This window comes from Pelophylax lessonae (genome assembly GCF_965119305.1).
Source record: "Pelophylax lessonae genome assembly, chromosome: 11".
In the NCBI taxonomy this organism is placed as follows: Eukaryota; Metazoa; Chordata; class Amphibia; order Anura; family Ranidae; genus Pelophylax; species Pelophylax lessonae.
Genome location: NC_138778.1, coordinates 133,971,603 through 133,991,907, shown reverse-complemented (window position 1 = coordinate 133,991,907; position 20,305 = coordinate 133,971,603). Strand labels below are relative to the sequence as shown.

At 47.8% G+C, this 20,305-nt stretch overlaps 2 protein-coding genes across 3 annotated transcripts in view; one reads left to right on the top strand and one right to left on the bottom strand.

Moving 5' to 3' along the window:
* Positions 1-11,890, bottom strand: part of GGA3 (golgi associated, gamma adaptin ear containing, ARF binding protein 3) — a 95,934-nt gene extending 84,044 nt beyond the window's left edge. For both annotated transcript variants that reach the window (XM_082271915.1, XM_082271916.1), the window contains exon 1: positions 11,821-11,890. In XM_082271915.1, coding sequence (XP_082128041.1) covers positions 11,821-11,860 — 40 coding nt within the window. In that variant the 5' untranslated portion in view covers positions 11,861-11,890. The remainder of the gene's footprint in view (positions 1-11,820) is intronic.
* Positions 11,891-11,912: 22 nt separating this feature from the next.
* The window catches only part of MRPS7 (mitochondrial ribosomal protein S7), a 41,138-nt gene continuing 32,745 nt past the window's right edge, over positions 11,913-20,305 (top strand). The window contains exon 1 of the mRNA XM_082271909.1: positions 11,913-12,012. Within this exon, the coding sequence (XP_082128035.1) occupies positions 11,957-12,012 (56 nt within the window). The 5' untranslated portion in view covers positions 11,913-11,956. The remainder of the gene's footprint in view (positions 12,013-20,305) is intronic.

Sequence of the window (20,305 nt, the reverse complement as noted above, 5' to 3'; positions counted from 1 at the left end):
CCTTTACATCTGTATAAGTGCCGGTTCACATTTGTGCGATCACAGAGATCGCATGTAATTCGGAGCGCACTGCTCCTAAATGACATGCGATGTCTGTATACATTTTGTATGGCTGAATTCGCACCGCAATCGCACCCAACTCGCACAGGACCCTTTTTTTGGTCTGCAGCAGAATCGGATCGCATGGTGGTTCACACCAGTGCGATCCGATTCTGTGCGAACTTTCAGATCGTGCTGCGATATGCGATCTGATCTGGGGGTGTTGTTAACTCTTAATTGACACCCCTAGCGTTTCGCATGGCAGTGTGAACTGCCAGGGGTGCGGATGCGATGCGGGAACACGCTGTATATTCGCAGCCTTCCCGTATCGCACAAATGTGAACTGGCACTAATTGTAGATTTTTCAAATGTGCCTGATATGTGCACATGTAAACCCTTCCAATAAAAAAAAAAAAGAAAAACACAAAAGAAAAAAGGCAATAGTGTATGTGTTATGCAGTTTTAATTTTATTGAACCATTCTTGCTGCTGGATGCTAAAACAGCATATCATATGTGATATCATAGCTTGGATCATCGAAGAAGAAAACAGTGCATAGGTTATTAAAGTGTTTGTAAACCTCAGACATGAAATAGAAACAAAGTATATCCGTCTATACTGTGTACTTGTCTCCTTCCAAAGCACTGAGTGTGATTTCTCTCTGCTGCCTCACTCCTCTGTTATCTGTATGAGTCACTTCTGACAGGTTTTCCTGACACCAAGAGGTGACATGAGGAGAGAGCTCCAGCACACAGCCTGCCTCTGATCTCCTCAGCTCTGCAGGTTCTCTGTGCACTGTGTGAAGGGGGGGGGGTGTCCCTTACCTCCAATCAGGGCTCAGAGCTCTCCTCACTAAGATCTGCAGTGTAAGACTTCAGATCCAAGCCCCTTGATTTGAGCTGAGAGATGCGGGGAAATTACTAACTGTGTGGCATGTAAAACAATTCCCATATATGAAACTTGATGGTGTATTTAGGTTTCTAGAAAAACTATCCTAAAAGTCGTTTAAAGTTTTATTTAACTCTCCAGGGAACCAAGTGTATACAGCAATTGGCCCCGTTATAATTGGTGTCCTTTTGCCCCCAAAATGCCCCTCTTGTTGCTGGCTGTAGCTCCACCCCATTATGAAGCCCAAATTATGGGTGTTCCTGTGGGGGGAGGAGGTACAGTAAGCAAAAAGCTCCCACCTTCTTCTCTAAGCTGTCACTATTATAAATAAATGATCAGAGCTGCTTGTTCATTCCTAATAAAAGGTCATTCAGAGGTATAGCTCTGTGTAAAGTATCTGATGATGCCCTGCACGTAAAATTGATACATTACACAGAACCGCAGCTCTTCATCATATGTAATGTTTGAATCCTTCATACTTCCTTTAACCTCCCTAGTGGTATTCCTGAATGTGGCTCTGGGTTAATTAATGGCACTTTTCCACTGCAAGTACCGGCTAGTACCGGCTCGGCTCTACTCGGCCCTGCTTGGCCCGGTTTGCTTTTCCACTGCGGTACCACATGGTATAGTGTCGGAACGGTTCGGTACGGTATAGGTTTGCTTTTCCACTAAAGTAGTACTAAAGTTAAGTGGGTGGGATAACAACGGGGTGGGTGTGATTCTCTGACCAATCAGTGGCTAGTAGTGACTGCATGCAAAGGATTGTGGGATATGGTACCAGTTTGGTACCTGTTGGAACCACAATCGAGTAGGTAATGTTTTTTCAGGGCCGTACCGTACCGTTCGGTTCCATGCAGTGGAAAAGCAAACCTATACCGTACCGTACCGAACCGTTCCGACCCTATACCATGCGGTACCGCAGTGGAAAAGCACAAAAGCGTGCCGAACCGGTACGGTTCCATGCAGTGGAAAAGCGCCAATAGAGTACCAAAAGCGGAAACTCGGGATTATCCCACAATAAAACTCACCTTCCCCTGCGATCATTGCCGTCCTCCCCACTGTCCTCCAGCTGTCCTCCCCACTGTCCTCCAGCCGTCCTCCCCACTGTCCTCCAGCCGTCCTCCCCCTTGTCCTCCAGCCGTCCTCCCCACTGTCCTCCAGCTGTCCTCCCCCGCCATCCTCCCGCTGTCCTCCCGCTGTGTGCTCGGCAGATGCTGGCACCTGTCTTCCGGTTCCCTTCCCGGCGAGCTTTGCGACGCAGGGGGGTGGAACCGGTGGCAAATTCAAAAATGTAAATACACAAATGACATCATACAAAGCTGTGATCCTAACGGATTACACTGTATCATGTCATTTCACCACAGGATTTCACCTGGTGACTTTTCCAGTGCCCTGCCTGTGCTTTTCCAGTTCTTTGTGCCTGGGAAATAGAGAACGACCATGAATGACCCTTGGTTGTCAAAGCTTAATTAAACCAGCTGAAGTTAGAAGCTGATTGGCTACCATGCACAGCTGCACCAAATTTTTCACTCTCCAATTTAAGTAAATCGACCTCTAAGAGCTGTCAAGGAAACATGGAAAAAGGCCCTTTTCACACGGGCTTTCCGATCAGATCCACCTCTTTCAGGCGGACTGGATCGGATGCTCCATGCACCCCTATGGGTCAGCAGATGTCAGTGGTGACATTTCCCCGGACAACTGCTGTCATCTGATCTGATCCTGTGCGTGAAATCCAGACAGATGGAAACCATATTTTCCATGGTAGATGGGATTGGATGAAAACGGACAGGCAGTCTTTTTTTATCTGATCTCCCCATAGAAGAGCAAGGCTCTGACAGGTCTATCTCAGCACACTCTTATGGGTCATACACACTATAAGATTTTCTGAAGACTTTTTCCTTTAGACTTACCAAAACCAGATAATATAAGGTCAAACCTAAACACTTTCCATTTGTATGCAATCTGGCAGGCCCTTGTACTACATAGAAAAGGTAAATCTGAAGGAAAAAGTCTTCAGAAAATCTTATAGTGTGTATGGCCCTTTAGGTGTATGTCAGGCCAGGGAATATCACACTGGGTTGAATGTTGGGTGAATATCACACCGGGGGTCAAGGCCTGGGTAAGGAACATTGTTAGGTGTATATCAGGGGAATAGCACACTGGGGTGAATGTTGGGTGAATATCGCACTGGGGTCAAGGCCTGGGTGAGGATCATTGTTAGGTGTATGTCAGGGAAATATCACACTGGGGTGAATGTAGAGTGAATATCGCACTGCAGTAAAGGCCTGGGTGAGTATCACTCTTGGGTGTATGTCAGGGGAATATCACACTGGGGTGAATATCGCACTTGGGTGAAGGCCTGGGTGAATATCACTTTTGAATGTATGTCAGGGGAATATCACACTGGGGTGAATATCGCACTCGGGTAAAGGCCTGGGTGAATATCACTTTTGAATGTATGTCAGGGGAATATCACACTGGGGTGAATATCGCACTCGGGTAAAGGCCTGGGTGAATATCACACTGGGGTGAATTTCGCACTCGGGTAAAGGCCTGGGTGAATATCACTCTTGAATGTATGTCAGGGGAATATCACACTGGGGTGAATATTGCACTGGGGTGAAAGTCAGTGAGTATCACTCTTGGGTGTATGTCCAGTAGAATATCACACAGGGGTGAATGTTGGGTGAATAATGCACTGGGGTAAAGGCCTGGGTGAGTATCACTCTTGGGTGTATGTCAGGGGAATATCACACTGGGGTGAATATCGCACTTGGGTGAAGGTCAAGTGAGTATCACTCTTGGGTGTATGTAAGGGGAATATCACACCCGGGTAATGGTCAGGTGAGTATCACTCTTGGGTGTATGTCAGAGGAATATCACACTGGGGTGAATATCGCACTCGGGTAAAGGCCTGGGTGAATATCACTTTTGAATGTATGTCAGGGGAATATCACACTGGGGTGAATGTAGAGTGAATATCGCACTGCAGTAAAGGCCTGGGTGAGTATCACTCTTGGGTGTATGTCAGGGGAATATCACACTGGGGTGAATATCGCACTTGGGTGAAGGCCTGGGTGAATATCACTTTTGAATGTATGTCAGGGGAATATCACACTGGGGTGAATATCGCACTCGGGTAAAGGCCTGGGTGAATATCACACTGGGGTGAATTTCGCACTCGGGTAAAGGCCTGGGTGAATATCACTCTTGAATGTATGTCAGGGGAATATCACACTGGGGTGAATATTGCACTGGGGTGAAAGTCAGTGAGTATCACTCTTGGGTGTATGTCCAGTAGAATATCACACAGGGGTGAATGTTGGGTGAATAATGCACTGGGGTAAAGGCCTGGGTGAGTATCACTCTTGGGTGTATGTCAGGGGAATATCACACTGGGGTGAATATCGCACTTGGGTGAAGGTCAAGTGAGTATCACTCTTGGGTGTATGTAAGGGGAATATCACACCCGGGTAAAGGTCAGGTGAGTATCACTCTTGGGTGTATGTCAGAGGAATATCACACTGGGGTGAATATCGCACTCGGGTAAAGGCCTGGGTGAATATCACTTTTGAATGTATGTCAGGGGAATATCACACTGGGGTGAATATCGCACTCGGGTAAAGGCATATCACACTGGGGTGAAGGTCCGTGAGTTCTACTCTTGGGTGTATGTCAGGGGAATAGCGCACTGGGGTGAATAGCGCACTGGGGTGAATATCGCACTGGGGTGAATAGCGCACTGGGGGTGAATATCGCACTGGGGTGAATAGCGCACTGGGGTGAAGGTCAGTGAGTATCACTCTTTGTGTGTCAGGGGAATATCAATGTGGGGTAAATGTTGGGTGAATATCAAACTGGGATGTACAGTGCATCTGGAAAGTATTCACATCGCTTCACTTTTTCCACATTTTGTTATGTTACAGCCTTATTCCAAAATGGATTCAATTTATTATTTTCCTCAAAATTCTACAAACAATACCCCATAATGACAGTGTAAAAGAAGTTTGTTTGACATTTTTGCAAATTTATTAATAAGAAAAAATTGCATGTAGTGTACAGAAGTATTTACAGCCTTTGCCATGACACTAAGCCCCCGTTCACACTTAGGCAACCTGTGAGGCGACCTGGTCGCCTCACAGGTCGCCGCAGGTCGCCTTCCATTGGAGCTTCTTTGGGGCGACCAGGAGGCCACCGCCATAGACTTCAATGTTATGAAGTCTGTGCGGGCCGCTCTGAGGTCGCCACCCGAAGTCGGATCGCCCCTATGTGAACGGGGGCTCAAAGTTGAGCTCAGTTGCATCCTGTTTCCACTGATCATCCTTGAGATGTTTCTACAACTTGATTGGAGCCCACCTGTGGTAAATACAGTTGATTGGACATGATTTGGAAAGGCACACACCTGTCTATATAAGGTCCCACGGTTAACAGTGCATGTCAGAGCACAGACCAAGCCATTAAGTCCAAGAATTTTTCTGTAGACCTCAGAGAGAGGATTGTATGGAGGTACAGATCTGGGGAAGGGTACAGAAACATTTATGCAGCACTAAAGGTCCTGATGAGCACAGTGGCTTCCATCATCTGTAAATGGAAGAAATTTGGAAGAGTCCTTCCTAGAGGGGGTTGCCTGGACAAGCTGAACGATCGGGGGAGAAGGGCCTTAGTCAAGGAGGTGACCAAGAACCTGATGGTCACTCTGCCAGAGCTCCAGTGTTTCTCTGTGGAGAGAAGAGAACCTTCCAGAAGAACAACCATCTCTGCAGCACTCCACCAATCAGGCCTGTATGGTAGAGTGACCAGATGGAAGCCACTCCTCAGTAAAAGCCACATGACAACCCTCCTGGAGTTGCCAAAAGGCACCTGAAGGCCTCTCAGACCATGAGAAACAAAATTCTCTGGATTGAGAAAAAAAAATATTGAACTCTTTGGCCTGAATGGAAAGTGTAATGACTGGGGGAAAACCAGGCACAGCTCATCACCTGCCCAATACCATCCCTACAGTGAAGCATGGTGGTGGCAGCATCATACTGTGGGGGAGTTTTTTAGTGGCAGGAACTGGGAGACTAGTCAGGATTGAGGGAAAGATGAATGCAGCAATGTACAGAGACATCCTTGATGAAAACCTACTGCAGAGCTCACTGGACCTCAGACTGGGGCAAAGGTTTATCTTCTAACAGGACAATGACCCTAAGCACACAAAGGAGTGGCTAGGGGACAACTCTGTGAATGTCCTTGAGTGGCCCAGCCAAAGCTCAGACTTGAACCCAATTGGAACATCTCTTGAGAGATCTGAAAATGGCTGTGCACCGACACTCCCCATCCAACCTGATGGAGCTTGAGAGGTCCTACAAAGAAGAATGGGAGAAACTGCCCAAAAAATAGGTGTGCCAAGCTTATAGCATCATACACAAAAAGACTGGAGGCTGTAATTGGTGCCAAAGGTGCTTCAACAAAGTACTGAGCAAAGGGTGTGAATACTTATGTATGTGGGATTTTTTTAATTTTAGTTAATTTGCAAAGATTTCAAACAAACTTCTTTCACATTGTCATTATGGGGAATTGTTTGTAGAATTTTGAGGAAAATAATGAATTTAATCCATAAGGCTGTAACATAACAAAATGTGGAAGAAGTGAAGCGCTGTGACTACTTTCCGGATGCAGTGTATGTCGGGTACATATCACACCGGAGCATGTTCTGACATGGTCTAACCGCCACTCTCCTGGGTCCCACACCAATTGGCTCAGCCTTTATGGAGTAGCAGAAGAAATAACGTGTGTGTGTGTTGTGCGTGTGTTGCGCTGTTGGCAGATGTGTGACCGGAATCTGGAGCAGCGAATTAACATCAAATTTTGGGTTCAAATTGGCAAAAGTGGGAGTGAAAGGTAATCTCTGTTAGAGCAGGCTGATGGGAACATTCCAAGTAGATATGAAGATGTCCATCATGGCACAAGAAGTGGGCAGTGAAAACACAAAGGGCGGATAGAAATCCCTGGTATGCTCATGCTGGGGGGTTCCTGTGATCACTCCCAGTTCATAGAACACCCTACAACCCCCACCATCATTGTTACTGCAAATTCTGAGAGGGCTCAAGGAATCTGTTTACAGGAAAACAATGCATTCACACACTTTGGTGAACGTCGGTTGAATATCACAGTTTGTGAATGTGGAGTGAATGTCACACTATGGTGAATGTAGGGTGAATATCAAACTATGGTGAATGTGGGGTGAATATCACACTATGGTGAATGTGGGGTGAATATCACACTATGGTGAATGTCGGGTGAATATCACACTGTGGTGAATGTGGGGTGAATGCCACACTATGGTGAATGTAGGGTGAATGTCACACTATGGTGAATGTGGGGTGAATATTGCACTATGGTGAATGTGGGGTGAATATCACACTATGGTGAATGTCACACTATGGTGAATATCACACTATGGTGAATGTGGGGTGAATATCACACTTTGGTGAATGCAGAGGTGAATATAACACTTTAGTGAATATCACACTTTGGTTAACGTGGGGGTGAATATCACACGTTGGTGAATGTAGGGGTGATTATCACACTTTAGTGAATATCACACTTTGGTTAACGTGGGGGTGAATATCACACGTTGGTGAATGTAGGGGTGATTATCACACTTTAGTGAATATCACACTTTGGTTAACGTGGGGGTGAATATCACACGTTGGTGAATGTAGGGGTGATTATCACACTTTAGTGAATATTACAGTTTGGTGAATGTGGCGGTGAATCACACTTTGGTGAATGTGGCGGTGAATCACACTTTGGTGAATGTGGGGGTGAATATCACACTTTGGCGAATGTGGGGGTGAATATCACGCTTTGGTGGATATCATAATTTGGTGAATGTGGGGTGGATATCACACGTTGGCGAATGTGGCGGTGGATATCACACTATGGTGAATGTGGGGTGAATATCACACTATGGTGAATGTGGGGCGAATATCACACTATGGTGAATGTGGGGTGAATATCACACTGTGGTGAATGTGGGGTGAATGCCACACTATGGTGAATGTAGGGTGAATGTCCCACTATGGTGAATGTAGGGTGAATATCACACTTTGGTGAATGTCGGGTGAATGTCCCACTATGGTGAATGTAGGGTGAATATCACACTATGGTGAATGTGGAGTGAATATCACACTATGGTGAATGTGGGGTGAATATCACACTTTGGTGAATGTGGGGTGAATATCACACATTGGTGAATGTAGTGGTGAATATAACACTTTAGTGAATATCACACTTTGGTTAACGTGGGGGTGAATATCACACTTTGGTGAATGTAGGGGTGATTATCACACTTTAGTGAATATCACAGTTTGGTGAATGTAGCGGTGAATCACAATTTGGATGTGGGGGTGAATATCACACTTTGGCGAATGTGGGGGTGAATATCACACTTTTGTGAATGTGGGGGTGAATATCACGCTTTGGTGGATATCATAATTTGGTGAATGTGGGGTGGATATCACACTTTGGCAAATGTGGCGGTGGATATCACACTATGGTGAATGTGGGTTGAATATCACACTATGGTGAATGTGGGGCGAATATCACACTATGGTGAATGTGAGGTGACTATCACACTTTGGTGAATGTGGGGTGAATGTCACACTATGGTGAATGTAGGGTGAATATCACACTATGGTGAATGTGGGGTGAATATATCACTATGGTGAATGTAGGGTGAATATCACACTATGGTGAATGTGGGGTGAATATCACACTTTGGTGAATGTAGTGATGAATATCACACTTTAGTGAATATCACACTTTGGTTAACGTGGGGGTGAATATCACACTTTAGTGAATATCACAGTTTGGTGAATGTGGAGTGAATGTCACACTATGGTGAATGTAGGGTGAATATCACACTATGGTGAATGTAGGGTGAATATCACACTATGGTGAATGTAGGGTGAATATCACACTGTGGTGAATGTGGGGTGAATGTCACACTATGGTGAATGTAGGGTAAATGTCACACTATGGTGAATGTGGGGTGAATATTGCACTATGGTGAATGTGGGGTGAATATCACACTATGGTGAATGTCACACTATGGTGAATATCACACTATGGTGAATGTGGGGTGAATATCACACTTTGGTGAATGCAGAGGTGAATATCACACTTTAGTGAATATCACACTTTGGTAAACGTGGGGGTGAATATCACACGTTGGTGAATGTAGGGGTGATTATCACACTTTAGTGAATATTACAGTTTGGTGAATGTGGCGTTGAATCACACTTTGGTGAATGTGGGGGTGAATATCACACTTTGGCGAATGCAGAGGTGAATATCACACTTTAGTGAATATCACACTTTGGTAAACGTGGGGGTGAATATCACACGTTGGTGAATGTAGGGGTGATTATCACACTTTAGTGAATATTACAGTTTGGTGAATGTGGCGTTGAATCACACTTTGGTGAATGTGGGGGTGAATATCACGCTTTGGTGGATATCATAATTTGGTGAATGTGGGGTGGATATCACATTTTGGCGAATGTGGCGGTGGATATCACACTATGGTGAATGTGGGGCGAATATCACACTATGGTGAAAGTGGGGTGAATATCACACTTTGGTGAATGTGGGGTGAATGTCACACTATGGTGAATGTAGGGTGAATATCACACTATGGTGAATGTGGGGTGAATATCACACTATGGTGAATGTGGGGTGAATATCACACTATGGTGAATGTGGGGTGAATATCACACTATGGTGAATGTAGGGTGAATATCACACTTTGGTGAATGTAGTGGTGAATATCACACTTTAGTGAATATCACACTTTGGTTAACGTGGGGGTGAATATCACACTTTACTGAATGTAGGGGTGATTATCACACTTTAGTGAATATCACAGTTTGGTGAATATGGAGTGAATGTCACACTATGGTGAATGTAGGGTGAATATCACACTATGGTGAATGTAGGGTGAATATCACACTATGGTGAATGTAGGGTGAATATCACACTGTGGTGAATGTAGGGTGAATGTCACACTATGGTGAATGTAGGGTGAATGTCACACTATGGTGAATGTGGGGTGAATATTGCACTATGGTGAATGTGGGGTGAATATCACACTATGGTGAATGTCACATTATGGTGAATATCACACTATGGTGAATGTGGGGTGAATATCACACTTTGGTGAATGCAGAGGTGAATATCACACTTTAGTGAATATCACACTTTGGTTAACGTGGGGGTGAATATCACACGTTGGTGAATGTAGGGGTGATTATCACACTTTAGTGAATATTACAGTTTGGTGAATGTGGCGTTGAATCACACTTTGGTGAATGTGGGGGTGAATATCACACTTTGGCGAATGTGGGGGTGAATATCACGCTTTGGTGGATATCATAATTTGGTGAATGTGGGGTGGATATCACACTTTGGCGAATGTGGCGGTGGATATCACACTATGGTGAATGTGGGGTGAATATCACACTATGGTGAATGTCACATTATGGTGAATATCACACTATGGTGAATGTGGGGTGAATATCACACTTTGGTGAATGCAGAGGTGAATATCACACTTTAGTGAATATCACACTTTGGTTAACGTGGGGGTGAATATCACACGTTGGTGAATGTAGGGGTGATTATCACACTTTAGTGAATATTACAGTTTGGTGAATGTGGCGTTGAATCACACTTTGGTGAATGTGGGGGTGAATATCACACTTTGGCGAATGTGGGGGTGAATATCACGCTTTGGTGGATATCATAATTTGGTGAATGTGGGGTGGATATCACACTTTGGCGAATGTGGCGGTGGATATCACACTATGGTGAATGTGGGGTGAATATCACACTGTGGTGAATGTGGGGTGAATATCACACTATGGTGAATGTGGGGTGAATATCACACTTTGGTGAATGTCGGGTGAATGTCCCACTATGGTGAATGTAGGGTGACTATCACACTATGGTGAATGTGGAGTGAATATCACACTATGGTGAATGTGGGGTGAATATCACACTTTGGTGAATGTGGGGTGAATGTCACATTATGGTGAATGTAGGGTGAATATCCCACTAGGGTGAATGTGGGGTGAATATCACACTATGGTGAATGTGGGGTGAATATCACACTATGGTGAATGTGGGGTGAATATCACACTATGGTGAATGTAGTGGTGAATATCACACTTTAGTGAATATCACACTTTGGTTAACGTGGGGGTGAATATCACACTTTGGTGAATGTAGGGGTGATTATCACACTTTAGTGAATATCACAGTTTGGTGAATGTGGCGGTGAATCACAATTTGGATGTGGGGGTGAATATCACACTTTTGTGAATGTGGGGGTGAATATCACGCTTTGGTGGATATCATAATTTGGTGAATGTGGCGGTGGATATCACACTATGGTGAATGTGGGGTGAATATCACACTATGGTGAATGTGGGGGTGAATATCACACTTTGGCGAATGTGGGGTGGATATCACTCTGAGGTGAATGTCACACTTTGGTGAATGTCACACTATGGTTCATATCATACTTTGGTGAATGTGGGGGTGAATATCACTTTGGTGAATGTTGGTTGAATATTACGCTTTGGTGGATATGACACTCAGGTGATATGAATAGAGGTGCAGTGTGGGTAATGTATGTGAGGTGAATATAGCGGACACAGTGAAGTGACCCTCCCCTCCCCCCGGGTGTCGGTCAGAGTGAAGTCCTCCCCTCCCCCCGGTCCTGTCCGGTGGAAGTAATGAATGAACACAGACAGTACACAGTGCCGGGTGTCATGGAAGGTAATGGGGGGGTGAAGGGTGGGTGTCAGTGATGTCATGTGACCCGCCGGGTGTCACTGCCACTCACTCAGCCAGGACTCCAGGCTCTCCCCGTCACTCTCCGCCATGTTGCCAGCGGAGGCCCCGCCCACGAGCAGTGCCAATCAGGAAGAGGTCTCCGAGGATCTCGCGAGAGGTGAGGAGGTCAGAGTGAGAGGAGAGTGATGGCGGCGTCCAGGGGAAGGCTGTTCGTACAGAGACTGAGGGCCGGACTGCCCGGGTGTGTGGTAATAATATGTCCGGGGAGAAGAGGCGGACAGTATGTCCGGGGGGGGTCACTGTGTGTATTACTGACTGCCTGAGGAGAAGTCTTCTCTGTAGTATTGGAGGAGAACACCTGTCAGGCCGTGTCCCCATCCGGGAGATTCACCCTCTAATGCTCTTCATGCAGTGACCCAGTGTGTGCTCACCTGCTGACTTGGCTCCATCCACAGGGGGCTAAAAGGAGTTATTAGGGCAGAAATATAAGATAAAAGCATTCTGTGTGCAGCAGCCTCCCTAATACTTACCTGAGCCCCCTCTAAATCCAACCATGTTACAGCAGTGTCTTGGCTGCCTGAGACTCCCCTCCTCATTGGCTGAGATGGCAGCGTGGCACCATTGGTGCCCGTGGATGTCATACAAAGTCAGTCAACCAATGAAAGGGGCAGGGCTTCCTGTCTGAATGGACACACAGAGCTGTGACTCTGCTTGGGTGCCCCCATAGAAAGCTGCTTGATGTGGGGACACTGAACAGGAGGGAGGAGCCAGGAGAGCCCAAGAGGAGGATCGGGGCTGCTCTGTGCAAAGCCAACTTCACAGAGGAGGTAAGTATAACATGTATGTTATCTTTAACCACTTGCTGACCGCCGCAAGTACATGTACTGCGGCACTCAGCCCCGGCCAGGCAAAGTGACGTACCGGTACGTCACTAGCCTGTCACCGGCTTGTGAGCCAATAACGGGTGAGCGTGTGTTCACTAAGCAGTCCGTGTGTGTGACCAGCAGACCCGATGTCCACCGGTCACTTGGCGATCGTCGGTAGAGCGGGAGAAAAGCGGGCGGCTTATGTAAACAAGCCGCCTGTCATTCTCCCTTGTGTAAAAATGGAGATCAGACAGTTCTACTATGTAGGACCGTTGATCTCTGTTTTTACACCAATAGACTTGTCCCATCACAGTTAGAATCACGCCCCTAGGACACACTTAGCCCCTCCCTCTCCAATACAGTTAACCCCATTCCCTGCCAGTGTCATTTTCACAGTAACAGTGCATATGTATAGCACTGATTACTGTAGAAATGTCACTGGTACCCCCAAAAGTGTCAAAAATGTCAGTCAAGGGTCCGATCTGTCCGCCGCAATGTCGCAGTCCCGCAAAAAAAATCGCAGATCGCCGCCATTACTCGTTAAAAAAAAAAAAAAAACACCAAAAATGACAAAAATCTTTCCCTTTGTTAGTAAACGCAATAACTTTTGCGCAAACCAATCAAAATACACTTTTTTCCAAACATATGCAGCATAAAACAAATTGGCCGAAAATGTTAAAAAATTTTGATTTTTACATTTTTTTTTTTTGGGGAATTTCATATAAAAAAAATGTGAAAAATATTGTTATTTTTGCAAAATTGACGCTCTTTTTTTGTTTATAGCGCATGATCAAAAAATCGCACAGGTGATCAAATACCACCAAAAGAAAGCTCTGTTTGTGGGAAAAAAAGGACATCAAATTTGTTTAGGTACAGCGTCGCACGACCGCGCAATTGTCCGTTAAAGTCACGCAGTGCCGAATCGCAAAATAGGCCCTGGTCAGGAAGGGGGTAAAATCTTACGGGGCTTAAGTGGTTAACTAAAAGAAAAACAACTTCTTTCATATCAAATTAACTCTTTACTAAGACACAGAAGTCGACAAATGAATCCAACATAATTTGACTTCAGTGAATTGCAGTAGAAAGTTTTCCAGTCTTTGGCAGTGTAAGAAGACAGAGCCCTGTCTCTGCCAATAACTAACACTGATCATTGGAACATGGAGGAAGTGGGGAGGGTCTAGCCTAGGACCAAACTAACTAGACCTAAACAGGAGGGGAGGACAGAGGAAGATGTTGGAATAACCCAATAAACTGGCTGTATTTCCCTAAAATTGCCACTAGATGTCGGCATACTAAAAAAACCCAACAAAAAAACAATCACCTAATGCAGTTCCAGTACAACACAGGGAATCTGATATTACCACTTAAAGCAGAGTTCCGCCTTCCCCTCCAAAAATTAAAACTACACATACTGTAGTAGCTGCTGACTTTTAATATTAGGACACTTACCTGTCCTGGAGTCCAGCGATGTCGGCACCGCAGCCGACGTTTCCATCAGCTGTCAGGTGCTGCCATTGCCGGTAAGGGAACCTGGTAGTGAAGCCTTGCGGCTTCACGGGTGGGTCCCTTCTGCGCATGTGCAAAGCGCGCTGCGCATTCCAATTGACTCGGCAGCGGGGGAAGGAGGAGGGGGCCGAACGTCCAAGGGGTGGCGCCATATCCCAGAAGTGGGGAAGGGTACCTGTCAAGAACAGAAAGGTGCCGAATGTGGCACCGGAGGGAGGGGGGGGGGGGAGGAAGCAAAAGAGCGGAAGTTCCACGTTTGGGTGGAACTCCGATTTAAGGACCAGGCCAATTTCTGACACATGGTGTTTACAAGTTAAAAACAGTATTTTTTGCTAGAAAATGACTTGGAACCCCCAAATCTATATCTATACATATATACACACACAGTAGTGCTCATAAGTTTACATACCCTGGCAGAGTTTATGATTTCTTCCATTTTGGCCATTTTTCCGAGAATATGAATGATAACACAAAAACTTGTGATCATTGTCAGGTTGGAATGTCCAGGTACGTCCCATGTGCAGCTTCCGGGCTGATGAATGCTAATTTTCCTCCAGTATTTATTGATAACATACTGCATTCATCTTCCATCAATTCTGACCAAATATTCGGTGCCTTTGTAGCTCACCCATCCCCAAAACATCAGCGATCCACCTCCGTGTTTCACAGTAGGAATGGTGCACCTTTCATCATAGGCCTTGTTGTCTCCTCTCCAAATGTAGAGTTTATGGTTGTGGCCAAAAAGCTGAATTTTGGTCTCATCACTCCAAATGACTTTGTGCCCAGAAGGTTTGAGGCTTGTCTGTGATGGATTTCTTCTGGTGACTCAACCATGCAGCCTATCTTTCTTCAAGTGCCTCCTTATTGTGCATCATGAAACAGCCACACCACATGTTTTCAGAGAGTCCTGTGTTTCACCTGAAGTATTTGTGGGGTTTTCTTTGCATCCCGAACAATTTTTTTGGCAGTTGTGGCTGAAATTTTAGTTGTTTAGTGGTTTGGCTTCAACAGAACTCCTCATTTTCCACTTCTTGATTAGAGTTTGAACACTGCTGATTGGCATTCTCAATTCTTTGGATATCTTTTTATATCCCTTTCCTTATATACAGTTCAACTACCTTTTTCCTGCAGATCCTTTGACGATTCTTTTGCTTTCCCCATGACTCAGAATCCAGAAACGTCAGTGCAGCACTGGATGAAAGATACAAGGGTCTGTCAGGAGTCCAGAAATTCCTTTACTTTTAGTCCTGGTTCACACTGGGGCAACTTGTCAGGCAACTTAGCCGCCTGACAAGTCGCGCTCCATTCAGTGAAATGGAACCGCTCTAATCAGAGCAACTCAAGTCACTCCGACTTAGAAAAAGGTTCCTGCACTACTTTGGGGGCGACTTGCATTGACTTCTATTAGAGAAGTCATTTGTAAGCCACGCTGAGGTCGCACTGCACGGGGCAGCTTTGAAGCCGCCCCAGTGTAAACCGAGCCTAAGGCCCCTTTCACACAGGTGGACCATTCAAATCCGCCTGTCTGTTTTTCAGGCGGATCTGAACAGATGTCCCATGCATCTCTATGGGGCATCGGATGTCAGCGGAGACATGTCCACTGACGTCAAATCTGGACGGATGGAAACCCTATTTCTCTTACGTCCTCCGACACTCGCCGCCACGTCATATTCATCACTAATGGGTTATTGACCTTTGCTCCGCAGGAGTAGCTAGGCAACAAAATTTATTAATATCAAAGCTTTTAGCATATCCCACCCCTAGGGGGTGGTCCCCTCAGTCAATACCTCCCTGCATTCCCAACTCATTTTCTAATGCCTAGCTTAGGAGTAGGCTGGCTGTTCCTGTGCTGGGACTCTGTCTCAGCCTCTGTTCTCTTTTTGATTTTATTTTGAGTCTTTTTCTCTTTCTTTTACTTAGCTGTTAATTTTCAGCATTAGTTAGCTTCTTCTGATGACGATGATCGTGCGGAGCTGGGTCTCGGACTGGCCACCCTGGATCCCAGGGCTCAGGGCCAGGGGCATCCCAGCCTGCCATCGAGCGTTCAGCGCAGGTTTCCCTGGCACATTGAACGACCCATCCCTGTTCGCTGCAGGGATGCTATCTGTGAGGTGGCTACCTCACTGGACGCCATTGCGGTTTCGCACCGCAGTTCCACTGCGTCATGGCTGCGACACTCCCTGTCCTCAGTGCAGCGGTTTGGTCGCTGGAGCAGGCTCCCCACGCCATCCGGACTGGTAAGTGTAACTCTATGTGGGGACCTGTCTATTGGGTGTCAGTCTGGGACTGTGTGACCCTGCATGTCTGTGTGGCTGCTGAGCTCCCTGTCAGTTCCTGTGTGGAATTACTGCCTGTGTGTGGGCTGCGAGGGGGGGCTCTCCCGCTCTGCTGGGTGCATGCATGAAGCAGTCTGGGTTTAGGCATGCTGTGCGGCGATCGCTGCGGCGACCCGCCATTTTTTTGCGGCAGAATTATGGTGGCCGGTCCTGTGTGGTAAGGTGCGGCGTTTTGGCGCCAAACACCGTCATTTTGGCGGCGATTGATCAGGCCACATGTCGGCGCCATTTTCTATTTGCCTAAGGAATCCTCAGCCGAGCGGCCATGTTTCTGTAGCCTTAGATAGGCTTTACAGGGGCGGTCAGTCATTGCATCACTTCCTTTTGCTCTGGGACAGCGATCGGTGGCAGCAGCCTGTGTGATCTCTCCAGGTTTTTACCTTTCCATTTTCCTGTATTCCTTGCCCAGTGTTCTTATCCCTGTGGGGGTCGGTGTATTCAGTGGGTGCGGTGGGCTACGCTCGCCGCGATCTTAAAGGGGCAGTACTCCTTTTTTCCTAATATTACTGGGGCATGGATTCTCAGGATTGCAAGTTTCCTCCCACCTTGGTGGGGGGCCAAGGGGCTGCTGCTTCCCCCGAGGGGGCTGATCTGGCTACTATTGTGGCAAACTTGGCTGCTCAGGTGCAGATGCTGGTGGCTGATCGATCCACAAAACGGCCCAGAGTGTCTATTTCCTCTGATTCAGAGGGCGATGGGGCTGCTATGGCTGGAGTGCCCTTCTCAGGGTCTCACTCATCTCTAGACCTTGTGGGGTCTGAGGGGGAGGCTAAGGTGGAAGGGGTTGATAATTCTCCCCCTGGCTCGTCTGAAGAGCTTGCACTCATGGACGAGTTGATTGCTTCTATCAAGCAAACGCTGCATTTGCAGGATGAACCATGTCCTCCTGTTTTGATGTCCTCTTATGGGACGCAAAGGAAACGCAAAACGTCGCAGGTTTTTCCTTGCTCTACGGAATTTCAGCACGTGGTTGATGAGCAATGGCGCAATTTAAAGAAGCCTTTTGCTGTGCCGAGTAGGTTCAAACTGCGTTATCCATTTACACCCACCACTGATGAGCGTTGGTGTGTGCCGCCTCAGGTGGATCATGCAGTGGCGATTTTGAATAAATCCACTGCGATCCCTGCTGAGGATACCCCGTTGTTCCGGGACCCGAAGGACAGGAGATTGGAGTCCCTGGCCCGTCATGCTTATACGGTTGCTGGTTCAATGCTGAAGCCTATTTTTGCTTCGATTATGGCAGCCCAGGCTATTGCGGATTGGACGCAGGTGCTCAGGCGCACCCTGGTGGCTGACTCTGCTCCGCCGACAACTTTGGCTATGGTGGTTTAAATTCATCAGGGTGTCATGTATTTGTGCGATGCGGACTTAGATTTGGTCCCTTTGGCTGCGCGTCTTTCAAGTGTGGCGGTATTGAACCGTCGCCTGATATGGCTGAAATGTTGGTCTGTTGACCAATCTTCTCGCAAGACTTTAGCTAATTTGCCCTACGCGGGATCCCGCCTTTTTGGCGACTCTTTGGATACTCTGATAAAGGGAATTTCTGGGGGTAAGAGCACTCTCTTGCCCCAAACTCACAAGAACAAGTTTGTTCGTGGTAAGAAGCATACCTCGTTTAGGCCCTCTCAGGGGTCCTTTCGGGCCTTTCGGTCGCACTATAAGGGCAAGCCCTTCAAGGGCCAAGGCTCCCAGAAGAAGCCGTGGACAGGTAAGCAGAAATCCGGCCAGTCCGGGTCTGCTGCCCATAACAATGCGGCCTGAAGGGACGCCCTCACCCGGTTCTGGGGTGGGGGGACGTTTGTTCGGTTTTCTTCAACCCTGGCTGGACCACATTCGGGACAGGTGGGATCAGGAAATCGTTCGATCTGGATACAAGATCGAGTTTCTCTCTCGGCCGGCGGGCAGATTTTTCCCCTCAAACCTTCAGCTGACTCCGGAGCGCTTGCAGGATCTGCACCTGGCGGTGCGGGACCTGCGGGCCCAGGGAGTGGTGGTTCCGGTGCCTCATCGGGACAGATTTCGGGGGTTCTATTCCAATCTGTTCACTGTGCCCAGAAAGGAGGGCAAGGTACGTCCGATTCTGGACTTGAAACCTCTGAACCGCTTTGTGCGGGTTCGCAAGTTCCGCATGGAATCCCTGCGCTCGGTGGTGGCTGCCCTGGTTCCGGGGGAATTCATGGCCTCCATCGATCTGAAGGATGCGTACCTTCACATCCCCATTTTTGAGGGTCACCAGAGGTACCTTCGATTCGCCATTGCGGAGGATCGTTACCAATTCGTGGCGTTACCCTTTGGTCTCGCTTCGGCTCTGCGGGTTTTCACCAAGGTGCTTGCGCCGGTTCTGGCTTTATTGAGAGCCCAGGGCATTTCTGTCCTGGGGTATCTGGACGATATCCTGATTCGGTCTGCGACCAGTCAGGGCCTGGTGACCGACCTGTCCATCACGATGCAGACTCTGCAGGAGTTCGGGTGGACGATACATTTTCCAAAGTCAACTCTGTGTCCGTCGGTTCGTCTTCCCTACCTGGGAATGATCCTGGACTCTGCTCAAGCGAAGGTCTTCCTGCCGGAAGACAAGCTCCGGACGCTTCAGGACGCAGTCCAGTCCCTCAGGGACAATCAGTGCTCGTCCCTCCGGACGTGTATGAGGTGTCTGGGTTTGGTGGTCTCGGCCTTCGAGGCGATCCCTTTTGCCCAGTTTCACACGCGGGGTCTCCAGGCGGAGATTCTGGCCGAGTGGGACGGGCGACCGCAATCTCTGGATCTACAGATCTCATTGAGTCATCTTACCAGAAGGGATCTTCTGTGGTGGCTCTGGTCCTCGGCGGTGTCGGGGGGCAAGTCTTTTCGCCCTTTCTCGTGGACGGTGATCACCACGGATGCCAGCCTGTCGGGCTGGCGTGGTGTTCTGGGCGTTCTGTCCGCCCAGGGAACTTGGTCGGAGGAGGAATCCTCCCTTCCGATCAACATTCTGGAATTGCGAGCAATAAATCTCTGCCTTCTGCGTTGGACGGACAGGCTTCAAGGCCGTCCGGTTCGGGTGCAGATGGACAATTCCACAGCGGTGGCCTACATCAACCACCAAGGGGGCACCAGGAGTGCCCGAGCGGCTCGGGAAGTAGCCGACATTCTGTCTTGGGCCGAGACGCACGTCCCGGCGATAACGGCAGTTCACATTCCAGGGGTGGAGAACTGGCAGGCGGATTATCTGAGCCGCCAGACCCTTGACCAGGGAGAATGGTCCCTTCACCCGGATGTCTTTCAGATGCTGTGCGCGAAGTGGGGATCCCCAGATGTGGACCTGTTCGCGTCTCGTCTAAACCACAAGGTGAAAAGGTTCGTAGCAAGGACGCGCGATCCTCGGGCAGACGCCTCAGACGCGTTAGTGGCGCCCTGGCATCAGTATCGTCTGATGTATGCCTTTCCACCAATTCAGCTGCTGTCCAGGCTCCTTCGCAGGTTGGCCTCGGAACCGCACACGGTGATTCTGGTGGCGCCGGACTGACCTCGCCGGTCTTGGTACGCAGACCTCGTGAATCTGGCGGTCGACGCTCCGTGGCATCTACCTCTTCGAGAAGACCTCCTGTCTCAAGGACCGATATTCCATCCTGCTTTACAGTCGCTGGCTTTAACGGCCTGGCTGTTGAAAGCCAGGTCCTGAAGGATAGGGGTCTTTCCCCTGAGGTCATTCCCACTTTGATCAAGGCCAGGAAGGCCTCTTCGGGGAAGATTTACTACCGTACTTGGAAGGCGTATTTTGCCTGGTGTGAGTCCAGGGGGTGTTCCCCTCGCTCATACTCGGTATCGAGAATGTTGGCTTTCCTTC